Source organism: Chlamydomonas reinhardtii (genome assembly GCF_000002595.2).
Source record: "Chlamydomonas reinhardtii strain CC-503 cw92 mt+ unplaced genomic scaffold scaffold_43, whole genome shotgun sequence".
Taxonomy (NCBI): Eukaryota; Viridiplantae; Chlorophyta; class Chlorophyceae; order Chlamydomonadales; family Chlamydomonadaceae; genus Chlamydomonas; species Chlamydomonas reinhardtii.
In genome coordinates this window covers 1-14,615 of record NW_025061556.1, presented here as the reverse complement: position 1 = coordinate 14,615, position 14,615 = coordinate 1, and the positions used below count along the sequence as shown (strand labels likewise).

General features: G+C 65.7%; 3 protein-coding genes across 3 annotated transcripts in view; 1 reads left to right on the top strand and 2 right to left on the bottom strand.

Moving 5' to 3' along the window:
- The window catches only part of CHLRE_43g760597v5 (uncharacterized protein), a 4,327-nt gene extending 2,997 nt beyond the window's left edge, over positions 1-1,330 (bottom strand). Inside the window, exons 1-3 of the mRNA XM_043073051.1 lie at positions 1,184-1,330; positions 719-959; positions 149-367 (exon numbers count right to left, since the gene is read on the bottom strand). Coding sequence (XP_042914023.1) covers positions 149-367; positions 719-943 — 444 coding nt within the window. The 5' untranslated portion in view covers positions 944-959; positions 1,184-1,330. The remainder of the gene's footprint in view (positions 1-148; positions 368-718; positions 960-1,183) is intronic.
- A 438-nt stretch (positions 1,331-1,768) lies between these two features.
- On the bottom strand, positions 1,769-7,080 carry CHLRE_43g760547v5 (uncharacterized protein). The gene has a single exon (XM_043073050.1). The coding sequence runs from the start codon at positions 6,284-6,286 to the stop codon at positions 2,585-2,587; it is 3,702 nt and encodes a 1,233-aa protein (XP_042914022.1). The 5' UTR covers positions 6,287-7,080; the 3' UTR covers positions 1,769-2,584.
- Positions 7,081-11,590: 4,510 nt separating this feature from the next.
- CHLRE_43g760497v5 (uncharacterized protein) lies at positions 11,591-14,243 on the top strand (the record flags this gene model as incomplete). Its single annotated transcript, XM_043073049.1, has 4 exons — positions 11,591-12,167; positions 12,416-12,531; positions 13,474-13,602; positions 14,190-14,243. Coding segments are annotated over exons 1-4 (813 nt in total), but the record flags the coding sequence as incomplete, so codon positions are not given.
- Positions 14,244-14,615: the final 372 nt, after the last annotated feature.

The following is a 14,615-nucleotide window of genomic DNA, read 5'->3' as shown; positions in this document are numbered from 1 at the left end:
CCCCGTCCCCCTCCTCCCCTTCCCCCTCCCCCTCCGGCCTGCTGCTACTGCCGTGGTGCCCGAGCAGTTCACGACACGCCGCCGCCTCCCCAGAGGGGAAGGCGGAGGATGGGGAGGGGGAGGGGGAGGGGGCGGAGCTGCCGCCCGCCTCCGCCGCCGCCGCCTCGGCAGCAGTGGGCGGCGGCGGCGGCGGCTGCAGCAGCTTGACCAGCATGGGGCGTCCGCTGGTGCTGCAGGTGGCCGTGAGCAGGCGACACAGGCCGCCCGTGCCGCCGCCGCCGCCGCCGCCGCTGTCGTTCCGGTGCCGCATGTACGGCAGGCGCAGGTGCACGTCGGGGAAGGCGGGGCCGGCCAGTGTCAGGCCGGCCTGTGTGTGTGTGTGTGTGTGTGTGTGTGTGTGTGTGTGTGTGTGTGTGTGTGTGTGTGTGTGTGTGTGTGTGTGTGTGTGTGTGTATACGGCAGGCAGGCAGGGGTGCAGGCAGGAGGGCAAGGGGGCAGGCAGGGGGGCAGGGGTCGGGTGGCTTCATCAAGCATCAGTCGGGCGGCATGCATTGCACCGCCTTGTGAAGCCGAGCACGATGAGGGAAGGCAGGATGGAAACGAGGTGTTGCTTCTACTGCCGTGCTGCTACCGTGCCGCCATGCATGCATATGATGACCAAACCCAAATCCCAAAACCCAAAACCCAAAACCAAAAAGCCAAATCCGCGCGGTCTTACGTGCTTGGACATCAGTTGCTGAAAGGAGGGGTACGGCGGCGGCGGCAGGTACAGGCCGTCTTCGTATAGCTCCCGAGCTGCGGCCACGGTGTGTGCCGCGAGCATGCGCGAGCTCAGGTGCCGCGCTATGAGCGCGATACGAGCCTCGTCGGGTGGGTCGATGCCGCCCGCCCGGAGCAGCCTGACCAGCCGCGCCCAATAGTCGAAGCCGGGCGCCTCCCACATGCTGCTGCTGCTGCTGCTGCACAGGCGCGCAGCCGCAGGCGAAGGAGGAGCATCAGGAATGATGAGGCCGGGTGAGCGTTTGATGGTAGTTAGATTGCGCACTAGGCCCACGGTATTATGGCGCACAGCGGGCGCACTGACAGGAAGCCTGTAACCTGACGCCCTCGAGTAGGCGGATCGAGTCTGTGCCGATGGGCCGCTTATCCGAAGGACTGGGTTTGAACTGCAGCTCCTGCTCACCTAAAATGTCAAGCCACTTGCGACGTTGGTTTTCGTTTCGCGCGACGAGCCTCTAGCGTCGTGAGGCCTCACTGTTGAGTGTCGCGTGTCGAGGCAAAATGCACACTGCGTTTGTAGCTTTGTAACGCGAACAGAATGCGCATAATGGGAAACGTTCAAGAGCGACTGCTGTTATCATGTACTCAACGGAATGTGACGCAAATCGCATTGCCGGGTCCCGCGGCATTGCCGACCTGTTCAGAGAGAGGTCCATGGTGCTGTTGGGGGCATGTCACCGGCGCAGGGGGTTTTGCCCCAATGCAGGCCCTCGGGCGAGGAAGGTTGGGCATCTGCGAGGGTGCATTCCCGCCGCGTGGGGCGGACTGCATACGCACTGCACTGCATACGGTCCTGGGCTGGGGGCTTGGCGTGTGATGGGACAGGGTTCAAGGCAGGTTGGCGAGGTCCCGTAGGGTGCAGCCGATGCCCAGACCCGTAAGCAGACAGCAAACAGTTTGCAGTGGCAGAGCAGAAGTGCATGGCTGGTCGAACGCCGGCGTTACTGTACCGACAAGTTGCTGGGGGCTTGGCAGGGGCCAGGGGGGCCGCAATCGGGTAACAGAGGGCCGTTGGCCACCACACATGAGTCATGAAGGCTGTTCCGATGCGCCCCTGGGCCACCTCCGCCTCCGTCGCATTCGGTCACGCCTGGTGCTCCCTCTTCCCCTGTACACCTCTTGCGGTTTGTGCCCCACTACTGCCCCTGTGTCAGCAGGTCCCTCTTGTAACCAATGCAATCTGCCCCTGCCCTGCCACCGCCCTGCCACCGCCCTGTAGTCCGGTTCCCGCCTGCCCAATCAACGTTGATGAAACACACACACACACACACACACACGCACGGCGGGAGCTGCACCACTGCTGGGCGCTGCCGCGCGCTGCATTGCGCATTGTACAACACACATCAATTAACGCACTCAGGCAACACACATATATACACACAAGCTACATTGGCAGTACTTTGATCCGAGGGTATCATTGTCGAAACACAATCCTGCAGGCGCACACACGTCATGTGGCACGCTGCCATCACCCACGAACAACCCAAGCGCCACCAGCCGCTGCATGCGTGCCGCCTACCACGGTACCCTTGATCGCTGCTGACACCTCCATCCATCCTGCTGCGCCTGTTTACTCACACGTATTCGCATGCTCGCGCTCACGCTCACAAAATTCAAGGACCACAGAAATGCATAATTTAGTAAAACACCCACCCCCAGTCCCCCGCCGTGACAGCAGTCTCAGTGTCTCACATACACCCATGCTTAGACACCCAAAAGGCCTTTGACTGCTGCGAAACTTTTACAAAGCTTTACGCGGGCATGAACCCGCCAACACACCCACGCTCCCCTCTGCCTGCTCTACTCACGCGTGAGCGCCTAGCGCCCCCGCTGCCAATCCCGACACCCGTCCAGCCCCCTTCACCTCCAACGCCTCCACCTCCGCCTCCGCCTCCGCCTCCGCCTCCTCCTCCGCCGCCGCCGCCGCTAGGGCCGCCAACGCCGCCAGCACGTGGTCCGGGATGTGCAGCACGGAGCGCCGCGGCACACGCGCCACACGGGACCGGGCCAGCAGGGCGCGCTGCTGAGCAGCAGCAGCAGCAGCAGCAGCAGCAGCAGCAGCAGCAGCAGTAGCGGCAGCAGCAGCCGCAGCAGTAGCGGCAGCAGCAGCAGCAGCAGACCGCCGCGCCGCCACGGCAGCCGCGCCGCCGCCGCCGCCCGCCCCCGCACCGTACCCCTCATCATCGGGACTGCCCAGATTAGGGTAATAACCGGCCGCTGCCGCGCCGTGACCATAACTGCCGTAGCCGTTATTACCGTTACAACCGCCGCGGCCGCCGGGCTCGCTCGGGCGGTTGGTGGCGGTTGCTGTGGGCTGCTGCAGCTGCGGCTGTTGCTGCCGCCGGCCCTTGAGCGACACGCGCCGCACCAGCTGCCGCACGAAGCCGCGCCAACCGTCGCCGCCGCCGCCGCCGCCGCCGCCGCCGCCAACATCCTCGCCGCCGCCGCCGCCGCCAGCACTCCTGTTGATGCTGATGCTGCTGATGACGTCACCCCCATCGCCGGCAGCACCTGCAGCGGTACGGGCACGCGGCCCACAGGCAGCGCCGCCATCGCTAAACCGCGGCGGCGGCGCCGCCCCCCGCAGCCGCCCGGTGGTTACCGACCGCTTCAGGATGTGGGCCGCAGCAGCGGCAGTAGCAGGGGCGGCAGCATTTCGTGGAGGGGGAGGTGGGGGGACAGGCACCGGCCGAATGCGGGCCAGCGGCGGCGGCGCACGTGGCCCGGGGCGTGGCGGCTGCAGCTGCAGCTGCTGGTGGCGCGGGTGAGCCTGATGATGAGCCCGCGAAGCCGCCGCCGCTGCCGCCGCCGCCTCTGCGGCAGCAGCTGCCGCCGCCGCCGCCACTGCCGCCTCAGCAGCAGCTGCACGCACGCGGGAGCCCATCTCCGGTTCCGTGGCGTTGCGGCGCAGCAGGGCCCGCGGCGGCTGCGGCTGCGGCTGCGGCTGAGGTGGCTGAGGTGGTTGAGGCTGCAGCAGGCGCCGGAGGGAGGCGGTCGCGGCAAGCAGCGCGCCGCCACCCCGCCCGCCGCCGCCCCCCGCCGCCGCAGCAGCAGCCTCGGGCCCGCCGCCGCCGCCGCCCGGAGAGGTGATGGCCGCTGATTTCGCCGCTGGCATCACAGCAGCCTCAGCGCGCAGTAGTTCCGCAGTTGGCCCGGGAGCAGCAGCAGCAGCAGCAGCGGGGCACGCCGCCGGCGGCTGTTGTTGCTGCTGTGCGTCCCGCCGGCGGAGGCGCCGGAAGCTGCTGCGCAGCGCCGCCAGCATCCCGCCGCCGCCGCCGCCGCCGAGGGCACCGCCGCCGCCACCACTGCCTAGGGCGTCGGCTGCCGCCGTTGCGGAGTGGGAGCCGCGGGGTTGCTGCGGTTGCGGCGGCCCCCGCCACTGGATTGCGGGCGTGGGCCGGGGCGGCGGCGCCGCGGCGGTGGGGCGGCGGGTGATGGCGGCGGCGGCGGCGGCGGTGGCGGTGGTGGCGACCGTCGGCAGCGGCAGCGGCGGGGGCAGAGGCAGGGGCGGCGGCGGCGGCAACAGGGGCTTGGCGGCGGCGGCGGCTGAGGCTACAGCAGGGCAGCGCGAGGCGGCGGCGGCGGCGGCGCTATCGATGCTACTGCTGCTGCTGGTGGTTATGGTAGTGATTGTGGTGATGGTGGTGGCTGCTGTGGTGGCGGCGGCGCTGGAAATGGAGGCCAGTGTGGATGAGGATGCGTCGGAGGGCGGCGGTGACAGCAGCCGCCGCCCCGCAGCAGCAGCAGCCGGGACGGGGGCAGCTGCGGCGGCGGCAGTAGCGGCGGCAGCAGTAGCGGCGGCGGCAGCGGCGGCAGTAGCGGCGGCGGTGGCGGCGGCGGCAGAAGGCCCGGCCGCAGCGGCAGCACCGGCACCGCCATTACTACTGCTTCGCCAGCAGGCCACGGCCGCCTGCTCCCCACCCTGCTGCTGAAGCACTGCTGTGTGCAGCACCTGCTGCTGCTGCTGCTGCTGCTGCGGGCGCTCCGCCACCACCACGGCTGTGGCGGTGGCGGTGGCGGCAAACGCTGCGGTGGCGGCGGTGGTGGGGGTGGTGGCGGCGGTGGTGCTGCCCTCGCCGCCGCCGTCCATGGAGGAGAAGGTGTCCAACTGGGAGAACAGGGGTGGAGGGAGCTGCTGCTGCTGCTGTTGTGGCGGCTGCTGCTGCTGCTGCCGCTGCTGCTGTTGTCGTACCAACGGCGCCTGCTGCCCGCCACCCGTGCCGCCACTGCTACGGCTGGACATCTGTGGCGGCTGGGCCGGTGCTGCTGCTGCTGCTGCTACTGCTACTGCTGCTGCTACTGCTGTTTGCGCCGCCCCCCTGCAGCCCCCACCCCCACCGCCACCCACCACCACCACAGGCCGGATGCGCAGTGCCGGCACAGAGGTTTCCGTGGTGGTGGTGGTGGTGCTGGCGGCGGCGGCCGCTGCGGCGGCGGCGGCGGCGCCGGGCTCCTCAGCTGCTGCTGCGGCTGCTGCCCCGCCCCGCGCCCGCTGTGGCTCCAGCGGTGCGGCAGCGGCCCCTGCTGATGCCCCTGACCCCCGCCCGCAGCCACCGCCGCCGCCGCCACCAAGCCCGCTTTCGCTCCAGCGGTGCTGCTGCGTACTCCTCTGTTGTTGTTGCTGTTGCTGTTGCTGTTGCTGTTGTTGTTGGTGGTGTAGTTGTTTTTGCTGTTGCAGCTGCTGATGCGATGTGTCCCCACTGGGGCGAGCGGGCTCATCGCCACGCCAGTGCTGCTGGTGCGGGTGGCGCTGCTGGTGCGGGTGCTGCGGGTGCTGGTGCTGGTGCTTGTGGTGCTGCTGCGGGTGGTGCTGGTGGTGCTGGTGCTGCTGGTGCTGCTGGTGCGGGCCCACCGCCGCCGCCGCCGCCCCCTCCTGGTCCGCGCTCATGCCGAGCCTGTGGCCCGTGGGGCCGCCCGTGATGACGTGGCCCGTGCCCCCACCCCATCCTCCACCGGCGGCGGCGGCGGCGGCCAGGTAGAGCGCGTTGGGGCGCATGTGGACCGGCAGCTCCAGCCCCACCGCACCGGCGGGAGGCGGCAGCAGGGGGTGGGGGTCCCGAGGGTGTTGCTGGTGTGGGTGCGGGTGCTGGCCTAGGGGGCGGGGGTGCCCGGCCTGCGAGCGAGCGTCGGGGTGGGGGCGAGTCTGGCTGTGCGACTGAGGGGCGGCTGAGCTGGTGCTGGTGGTGCTGGCGGTCGGCGTCGCAATCGTCATGAACGCAATGACGTCCGTCGGCGGCATCTCGCGCCTGACACCGCTCGCCGAGGTCCTGAAGCTGGCGCTGCTGCCATCCTCCGAGGCTACTGAGTTGGCAGCTGCTGGCAGGCCCCGGCCGGCCTCGCCGTGAGCTGCCCCGCCGGTGATGGTCCACCTGTGGCGCCTCGGCCCTCGTCGCTGGCCGACTGACAATTGGTTGGAAAGCTGCGCCAGGAAGCCCAGCGCGCCAAGGTCCTGGCTACTTAACAGCGCATTATCTATTGATCTTGTTTCAGAGCTGCCGGCGACCATGTTGCAGTCCAGCAGCGCGCACTCGCCTGAGAGCCTGAGTTCGCAGGATATTTGACTTTGCAGTCAGCTAGCTCCCTGCCTTTAGCCGCATAGGAAAGCACAATATTTTTGTATGAAATATCGACAGGAGACTTCACCACTAGGTAGGTCGGGCCGGTTATTAATAACCAACGCCGACTAGCATGACGCAAATTCGCTTTGCAATAGATATGAAATTATGCGCATTGTAATAGTGCGTATTGTCCGACTGAGCAAATGCTCTCGGATGTTTGGGTTTCGCCGCATGATGCGGCTTTCAATCGCCCCTTAGTGCAGCACATTCTGCACATATCGCATACAATGAAAGTGCCATGCTACATGATGCATAAATGAATTCTGCAGCTTTCGCCTGGGAGGTTGCCACTCAAGAAACTCCATGTCCCACGCTTCCTCGCGTGGAGTTGGTCACTGTTGTCCGACGCTCGCCAAACTGATACTGATGCGGCGTCTCGTATATGTAATTTGAGGGTTGGATCCCCATCGAGCTTGCTACCGCCGCTGCGCTGTCACAGGTAGGCGAAGGGCGCACGGCTGGAGCTGCTGGCAAGGCTGCTGGCCGAGCACCGGGCTCATATGCGCCTCAAGAGCTCCGGGGATTTCCTGGGGAGTACGTAGCCCAAAGGCCGTCCCGCAGTGCATGCGCAAACAGCAGCTGGAGATGCAAGCGAGGGCAGGCAGAGGGGTGGTGTGGAATACAAGATTGGTCCCGGCGCCGGTCATCCCTTGGACGTGGCTTTCAGGGATAGGGTTGGGACGGTAAGCATTGGAGCCTGGCTTTGAGGTATTGGGATAGGGACGGCAGGGATTGGAAATGGAGGTCGCAGCACCTAGCATAGCAAGTCGGTATATCATGACTAGAGGATCGGTTGGGTAGGTGCCCCATGCCACCCCTCTGGGGCAGGCTGGCCGCGCAGGCGGTAACGTGGAATGACGCTACCGCAGCCAAGACCGCAGCTACGGCACGGGCGAACCGCCGCCGCAGCTGTCGTTCGACTATTGCATGCGTTCCGTCGGGAGGCGCCTGTGCACAGCACGCACATCCAGGGCACCCCTGCGCACATCACATCACATTACCATGCGGCCGACCTGCTCTCTGGACCGCAGGGGCGGCAACGGGGGGGAAGGGCGGGGGCTGCTGCCTGGCAGACAGGCAGACATACAGGAGAATGCCCCACGTGCTGCACTGCATCCGGATCTGATGAGTGCATGCGGTGTTTGCGCGAGGGAGGCCGTCACGCAACTGGCAAAGCGCCCTTCCGTCCCCCTCTAAACCCCTCTCAAACGTACGTATGCAAGAATTGAGAAAGGGTCGGGGTCGGGGGGTTAGGAAACAAAGTGCCAGACCCCATGCCCCGAAATCCACCGGGACCCCCCTTGAGGGGACCGCCGACCCCCCCGGACAAAAACTTGTTGTTTAGGGATTAGACCCCTCAATTTCATACCAAAGTGGTGCCAATCCAATCGAATGCTCTTGACAAGCACTATCAAGCTGTGGCATCGGCGGTTCTGTCGTGAGACTTCGGTCACACGCGGGATCCTATCCATGGAAATCCCCTCGACCCAGCCCTCCCCGCGCTCAACTCTCTGCCATGTGCCGAATGGGCAATGTGCATCGGCAGCCTTGCTACTCGTGGATTCATGCGCGCCAGCGCTTGAGAGCTCACCCGTACGTGTCAGAGCGCATGTGTAGAATGTGGAGACATGTCCCGACATGTCCACCCCCGGACGCGCACTTAGCCCCCATGCTTTGTTTGTGCTTATTACGGCCGAACGTGCACATATGAGCCTCGTAGTGCTGCGTTTGGCCCCTAGTCCTGCTTGTGGGGCGCTTGACGAAATCCGCCAGGATGGGCTCCCGAAACCCGGCGGACCCCGACCGACCGCCCAATTTGGCGGCCCAAAACTTCCTCACCCAGAGAACCCCTGACAAAACTAAAAGTGCATGCATAATGCTCTCCTAGAGCTCTGTGCTGTTGAGCATGGGGTACGAACCTGAGCTTTCTAACCCCCCTTGACAGGGTAGCGTCATTAAGCACTGCATCCACTGGCACGCAACCACGCCACCCACGCCGCCCACGCCACCCACCTCCTGGACGTCACGGGGGCTCACTGCCCACAAGAGCTGGGTGTGTCTGTGTGCGTGTGTGTGGGGGGGGCGGGTTAAACTGAGTAGGCCAGAGCATGGCAACCCGCAGGCTGTGAAGGCGATGTGCGTGCCCGCACCGTGCACAAAGCTACAGGTACTGCTTTGTAACAAGGTACGGTAACGGCATTGAATTAACTTTCTACACCCACGCGTACCGGCATATCATGTACCGTATCATGCAGCTTTCATCGCTTCATTGGGATCAACTTGCATTCTACCGTACAGTATGTTAAGGCTCGAGCCGCATGTCCCATGTGCAACGGTGATGATTTCAAATAGACAAGTACATTTTAATGGTTGTGCCAAGTCAAGGTTGCGCCAGGCGGCAAGTTGCGGCATCCCTGCTGGCTTGTAAGAGGTGCGTGGGGCGGGGGCCGCCACGGGGCCGCCATCTGTGAGTACGACTCTCAACCTCACCCTCAAGCATCAGCCTTGGCCTGAAACCTCAATTTGCCCAAACTGCTCAAGCCTCCATCCAGTGTCTCAACACACATCTGGGTCCCACAATATTGGGTTCCCAGCAGCAGCAGCTGCTGCAGCAGTCGCCGGCGGCTGTGCAGGGCCCTGGAGGCAGGCCCACTGGATTTACTGGGGTCACGGGGTGCCCGTATGTGTGTCGGCCCGAACCTGGGTGCGAAGGGAGGGGGGGAGGGGTTCTGACAAGAGGCAGGGGGTGAGGGCCTGAGGGGGCAGCAGGGGAGGCACAGCGCCCAGCGCCCCCCCCTGGCGAGAGCACACACACTGACACACCGCCCACCGCATCCCCAATCCCACCGCATCCCACCGCCCCCACACGGCAATTTCATGCATGCACACAGCAGCATGCAGTCACCCCAGTTACTCGCAAGCAACCCGCCGGCTCACCTGTGCGCTAAAGAGCACAAGGAAAACAAAGCGCAACGACAGGCTCGTGTGTGGGGGGGGGGGGCTGCGTTTGCTTGCAGGAGGGGGTCAGGGCTGCGTTTGCTTGCATGTCGGCCACCGCACGCGCACGGCACGGCACGTTCTACCCCGGTACGGTACGATACGGTACGGTACCAGACAGCGGGGCCGGGGGCCAGGAGGGCGGGGAGCCGTTCATGGAGACCGGTGAGGAATGCACCACACACTGCTATGTGTAGTGCTACCTCAGCAGTGCGGCGGGGGTTGGACGGGGACTGGGGAGGGTGTCTGGCGGCGGTTGTGGCGCGGCTGTTGTCGAGCATACATGCTACAAAGACTACCGGTAACCATGCGAAGTGCGCAGCGGGGCCTGCAGCTCCTGCAGCTCTTGCCGACGCATGCAGCGGGGGCACGCGGTGGGGCGATATTAACGGCCCACAGACTACGGCGGCGAGGCGCCCAGTCAGCAACTGACGTCACTGGCTCGTGAACTGCGTCAGCAGGTCCCTCTTGTAACCCATGCAATCTGACGCGCACATGCGGCACAAGGCACACGGGTGGCCGGCGGGCGGTTGGGTCTGGCATGACGCGGATGCATCGCTCGGCGGAGTGCGGGGACCGCATGCCCCATCGCACTCCTACCTCTACCAGTACCTGCCTGCCTGATGGAGCGGAGAGGTGCGATGTGGAGGTTGCGAGCCAATGCATTCCGCTCCTTTGGCCTCACAGCGTTTCCGCACTCCGATGTGCATGAGTTCGGAAGCACCCGCCCCCGAGCGCGCGGGAGCACCCGGGGCAGCCGTGGGTCGTTGTGGACCGGTGGCGTGGTGTGTGACTTCACAGGCATCCATCGGCACAAGCGCAGGTGCGCAGGTGGTGGTGGCGCTCAAAAGCGCCGGTGGTGCGCAGGCGGTGGCGCCCTGACAGCGATTGCGCCGAGCCGACCCCAGAGGGCCGGGCGGCTCCTGCCGCCGCCCCTCCCCTCCCTCGAAACAGTGTCGCACACGCATGCACACCTGCACCTGCACACCTGCATCTCCACGGCTGCACACCTGCACCGCGGCGGCTGGCAGCAGCCGCTTCCGGGCTGTCACTCCCCACCGCTCCCATCCAGGCACCCACCGCGGCCCCCAAGCCACCCCGGCCCCCTCGCGGCCCCCCAGCGCACGACACACCGCCAGCCGACCATACACCACAGCACCACAGCGCCGGTGTGGCCGGACGCGCGCACACCCACGGCCCGGCCCCGCCCAGTACGGTACCCACACCCACCCCGGTTCCACGCCCCAGCAGTCGCCGCAGCCGCAGCCGGCCACGTGGCCGTGTGCCTTGCAGCCACACGGCTGGCAGCCCCCCCTCCCCCCCCCCCGCACCTGCCTTCCAGCTCACAGGGGAGCCGGGGCAGCACCTCCACATGCCAGGCCGCCAGCACACCCACCGCCGGCACCGTGCCATTGCCACTCCTTGCCGCGCAACCCCCACACGCACCTCCGCTGCCCACACCCCTGCTCATGAGGAGGGAACGAAGGGTGGCCCCGTAGTCGCGATGCCACTGTCCTGCCGAGACGACAAGGCTAAATCTGTGGCGGTAGGTTTGGACACTGGCCGTATGTTCCGTGTGTGCGAAGACCAAAGACCGACTAGGGTTTCTCCCACGATCTGTGGACAGTGAGCGCGTAACAACCTCGCTTCAAAGCAAGCAGGTGGCATTTAAAACCACGTGAAGACCCAAATGAACTATCAACTGCGCAGGAAAAGGACGAGGGCAAGAAACGTTTCGTCGGGCCCCCAAACCGCGCGCCAGAGGCCACAGCGCGCTACATGGAATGCCATTTCAGATGTTGGGTCGGCCAGCAGCCACAGAGGAGTAGGCGCGAAGAGGCGTTTTGAGTTTGTTGACGCCCGAAAGGCCGAAGCCGCGCGAGGGAGTGACTTCAAGACCTCAAGAGCAGGCGATCCTATGAAGTGATTTTGGTCGATGATTCTGAGTGGTGTGTTTCGGCAGCAGCGGCAAGCTCACGAGCTGGGGCTTCTCGTGGGCGAGAATGGTTCTCAGACTTGGGGCGCCTGCTGGCGTTGCACAACGTCACTGCGCTATGGTAGCCACTCAAACAGTGTGACGAGGCCACCTGGGCCGGCCAGGAGGCATGGCGAGAGGGCCGATCTGCCCTGAAGGGCAATGAGGTGGTGGCTCTCGCTCCTCCGCGTTTCGCTACTTTTTGTTTAGGCACGGCTCCTTGGTCAGCAAATTTTAGTTGGATCAGGGATTTTACATTTGCTAGACACTAGGAGCAAGAACTATGCAGCTTAACGCGGCGCCCAGGGAGGCGCTTGTCGCTCGCGGGAGCGGACGCCGTGTGCTTGTCGCCGCTCAGCGCATCGGTGGCCGCACCCGCAAGGCCGTCCAGTGCCATGCAGCCCTCTCGTCCGGCTTCCTCGGCCAGCGCGTGGCTGGTCGCATGGCTGTCGCGCCGGCCGCCCGCAAGGCTGGCCGTGCCGGCCGGCTGGTGGTGAAGAGCATGTTCGAGCGCTTCACGGAGAAGGCCATCAAGGTGGTCATGCTTGCTCAGGAGGAGGCTCGCCGGCTGGGCCACAACTTCGTGGGCACGGAGCAGCTGCTGCTGGGCCTCATCGGCGAGTCCACCGGCATTGCCGCCAAGGTGCTGAAGAGCATGGGCGTGAACCTGAAGGACGCTCGTGTGGAGGTGGAGAAGATCATCGGCCGCGGCTCTGGCTTTGTGGCGGTGGAAATCCCCTTCACTCCTCGCGCGAAGCGTGTGCTGGAGATGTCGCTGGAGGAGGCTCGCCAGCTGGGTGCGTCCGGATCCTTTGCGGCAATTGCACAGCAATTATGGGAGGGGTGTCAGATCAGCGGGCAGCTTTTTCGGAGCGTTGTTTCGCGGGCAGATTCGTGGGTAGGGTTTCGAGATCGAGGTTGGGGCTTTCGCCTGGGCCTGGCATATGAGCCAAAGATGTCTTTGTTATGCATATGTTGTCATCGAAGCGTCGGCGGGCTGGGTCGTGACTGGGTCCCCGACTCGTCGCGTCGTGTGCGCCCGCAGGCCACAACTACATCGGCACCGAGCACATCCTGCTGGGCCTGCTGCGTGAGGGCGAGGGCGTGGCCGCCCGTGTGCTGGAGACCCTGGGCGCGGACCCCGCTAAGATTCGTACCCAGGTGAGAGCGCAGCCTGTGGGCGCCGGGGCTGGCCGCACCTTCCATCAGCGGTGGAAGGGCTGCGGGTGGCTCCCGCGAGACCACGACCAGCCACACTTCGCTGACCAACGTGGCGCTGGGTTTTGGAGGAGGCGCATGAGGCTGTGGGCTGTGAGCGCAGGTGGAAGGAAGGGGTGGCGCGGGCGGTGGCCTGCGCGGCAGGGGCAGGGGGTGGCCTGCGGGGCTGGCAACAGCAGGGGGGCCGAAAGGCGTGGCGGCGCTGCAGCCACACAGCCACACAGCCAGCCACCGCACAGCCAGACAGCTACCGCACAGCCAGGCAGCCTCCCCAGACCCTCCAGCCCTCTGCTCAGCAGCCGCCCGGACGTAGAGGGACGCAGTGTGAGCGGCAGTCGTACGCGTGGTGGCTGCCCGTACAGCGACTGCGCCCGGCCGCGTATGTGTGGGTGTGTGGATGACGTTGGTGCAACGGCCGCGTGTGTATTTGTGTGTGGAGCTCAGAGCCTCCACGTCTGCGTCCTTAGTGTGTGCCGCGTGTCACTTTACAGCGTTTGCCAGCCACTGACTTCCCCTGCTTCACCCGTCAGCCCCAGCCCCAGCCCCAGCGCAGCCGCACGTCTCTGCCGCTGCCTCGCAGTGCGCTGCCCAGCCGCATGGCTCTTCCTGCTCCTCCCCCCCCATCAGCGATCCAGCCGACACTGCATCGCCGACGCCGCCCCAAACCTCTCATCCCGCACACCAAACCTCCCACACCCGCGCGCTCCAGCCCCGCGCTCACCACCTGCGCTCACCCATGTACACACCAAACCCTCCCACCCACTCCTCTTCCACACCTCCACACACACACACGCACAGACCTCTCACCCCTCGACCCGCTATACCCCCCCTTCACTTCGTCAACAATCACGAATGTAACCCCTCCCCCCCACCACACACACACAGGTCATCCGCATGGTGGGCGAGAGTCAGGAGCCGGTGGGCGCGGGCGTGGGCGGCTCGCAGCAGGGCGGCAGCAACAAGACCCCCACGCTGCAGGAGTACGGCACCAACCTGACGCAGCAGGCGGCGGAGGTGGGAGGGGAGGGGGAGAGTGGGCGGGCAGGCGGGAGGGGGAGGGGAGAAGGAGGAGGGGGGAGGGAGGGGCAGCGGGGAGAAGGGGGGGGGCGTCTGTGGGTGTTGGTTTGGGTTGGGGTTGGGGGCCGAGGTGCCCGTGTGCGTGTGTGTGTGTGTGTGTGTGTGTGTGTGTGTGTGTGTGTGTGTGTGTGTGTGTGTGTGTGTGTGTGTGTGTGTGTGTGTGTGTGTGTGTGTGTGTGTGTGTGCATGGGACTGGGTTGGCCTCCCGGGTGTTGGCTGCTGAGGGCGACAGCTTTTGGGTTCGGTTCGGGAATGGCGGGGCATGCGCTTGTGGGTAGCAGCGTCGTTGGAGGGGGAGAGACGGGCTGAAGACGACTTGAGGGGGCGGCGCCGGCGTGGCGTGGCGTGACGCACGTCGCCTGTCTCTGTGCGCGCCTGAGCTCCCTCTCTGTATGTGTGGCGTCGCAGCGCTGTGCCTCCAGCGAGGTGCCGCCTCAATCACCCATTCCTCGCTGGGCCTCCTCGCCGCCCACATCACCCATTAGTCACCCGCACCCCCCACTCCCGCACACGCACGTACGCAGGGCAAGCTGGACCCGGTGGTGGGCCGCAAGAAGCAGATTGAGCGCGTCATCCAGGTGGGTGCGGGTGGATGTGTGTGTGTGTGGGAGTGTGTGTGTATGGACTGGGCTGGCAGTGTTGGCATTTTAGCTTGAGATGGACTAGCGGCATGTTGGCACGGAAATCAGGTGGGGCCCGGCGTGTGTGCCTGGGATACGCCTGGGACGGTACGAGCGGGCGGCGGCAGCAGCAGCAGCAGCAGTGGGTGGTGGTGGTGTGGTGCTGGTTGTCGAAGGGCTAAGATGAAGGCGGTGGCGCGAATGGGGGGACGGCGCACAGGAGGGCGGGGCGGGGGGGGGGGGGGGTGAAGGGGGTTGGACACGAGTGGTTGTGGATCCGAGTGAAGGGTTGGGGAAGGTTTGTGTGTGTTGTCACGTGCGGTGGGCCGG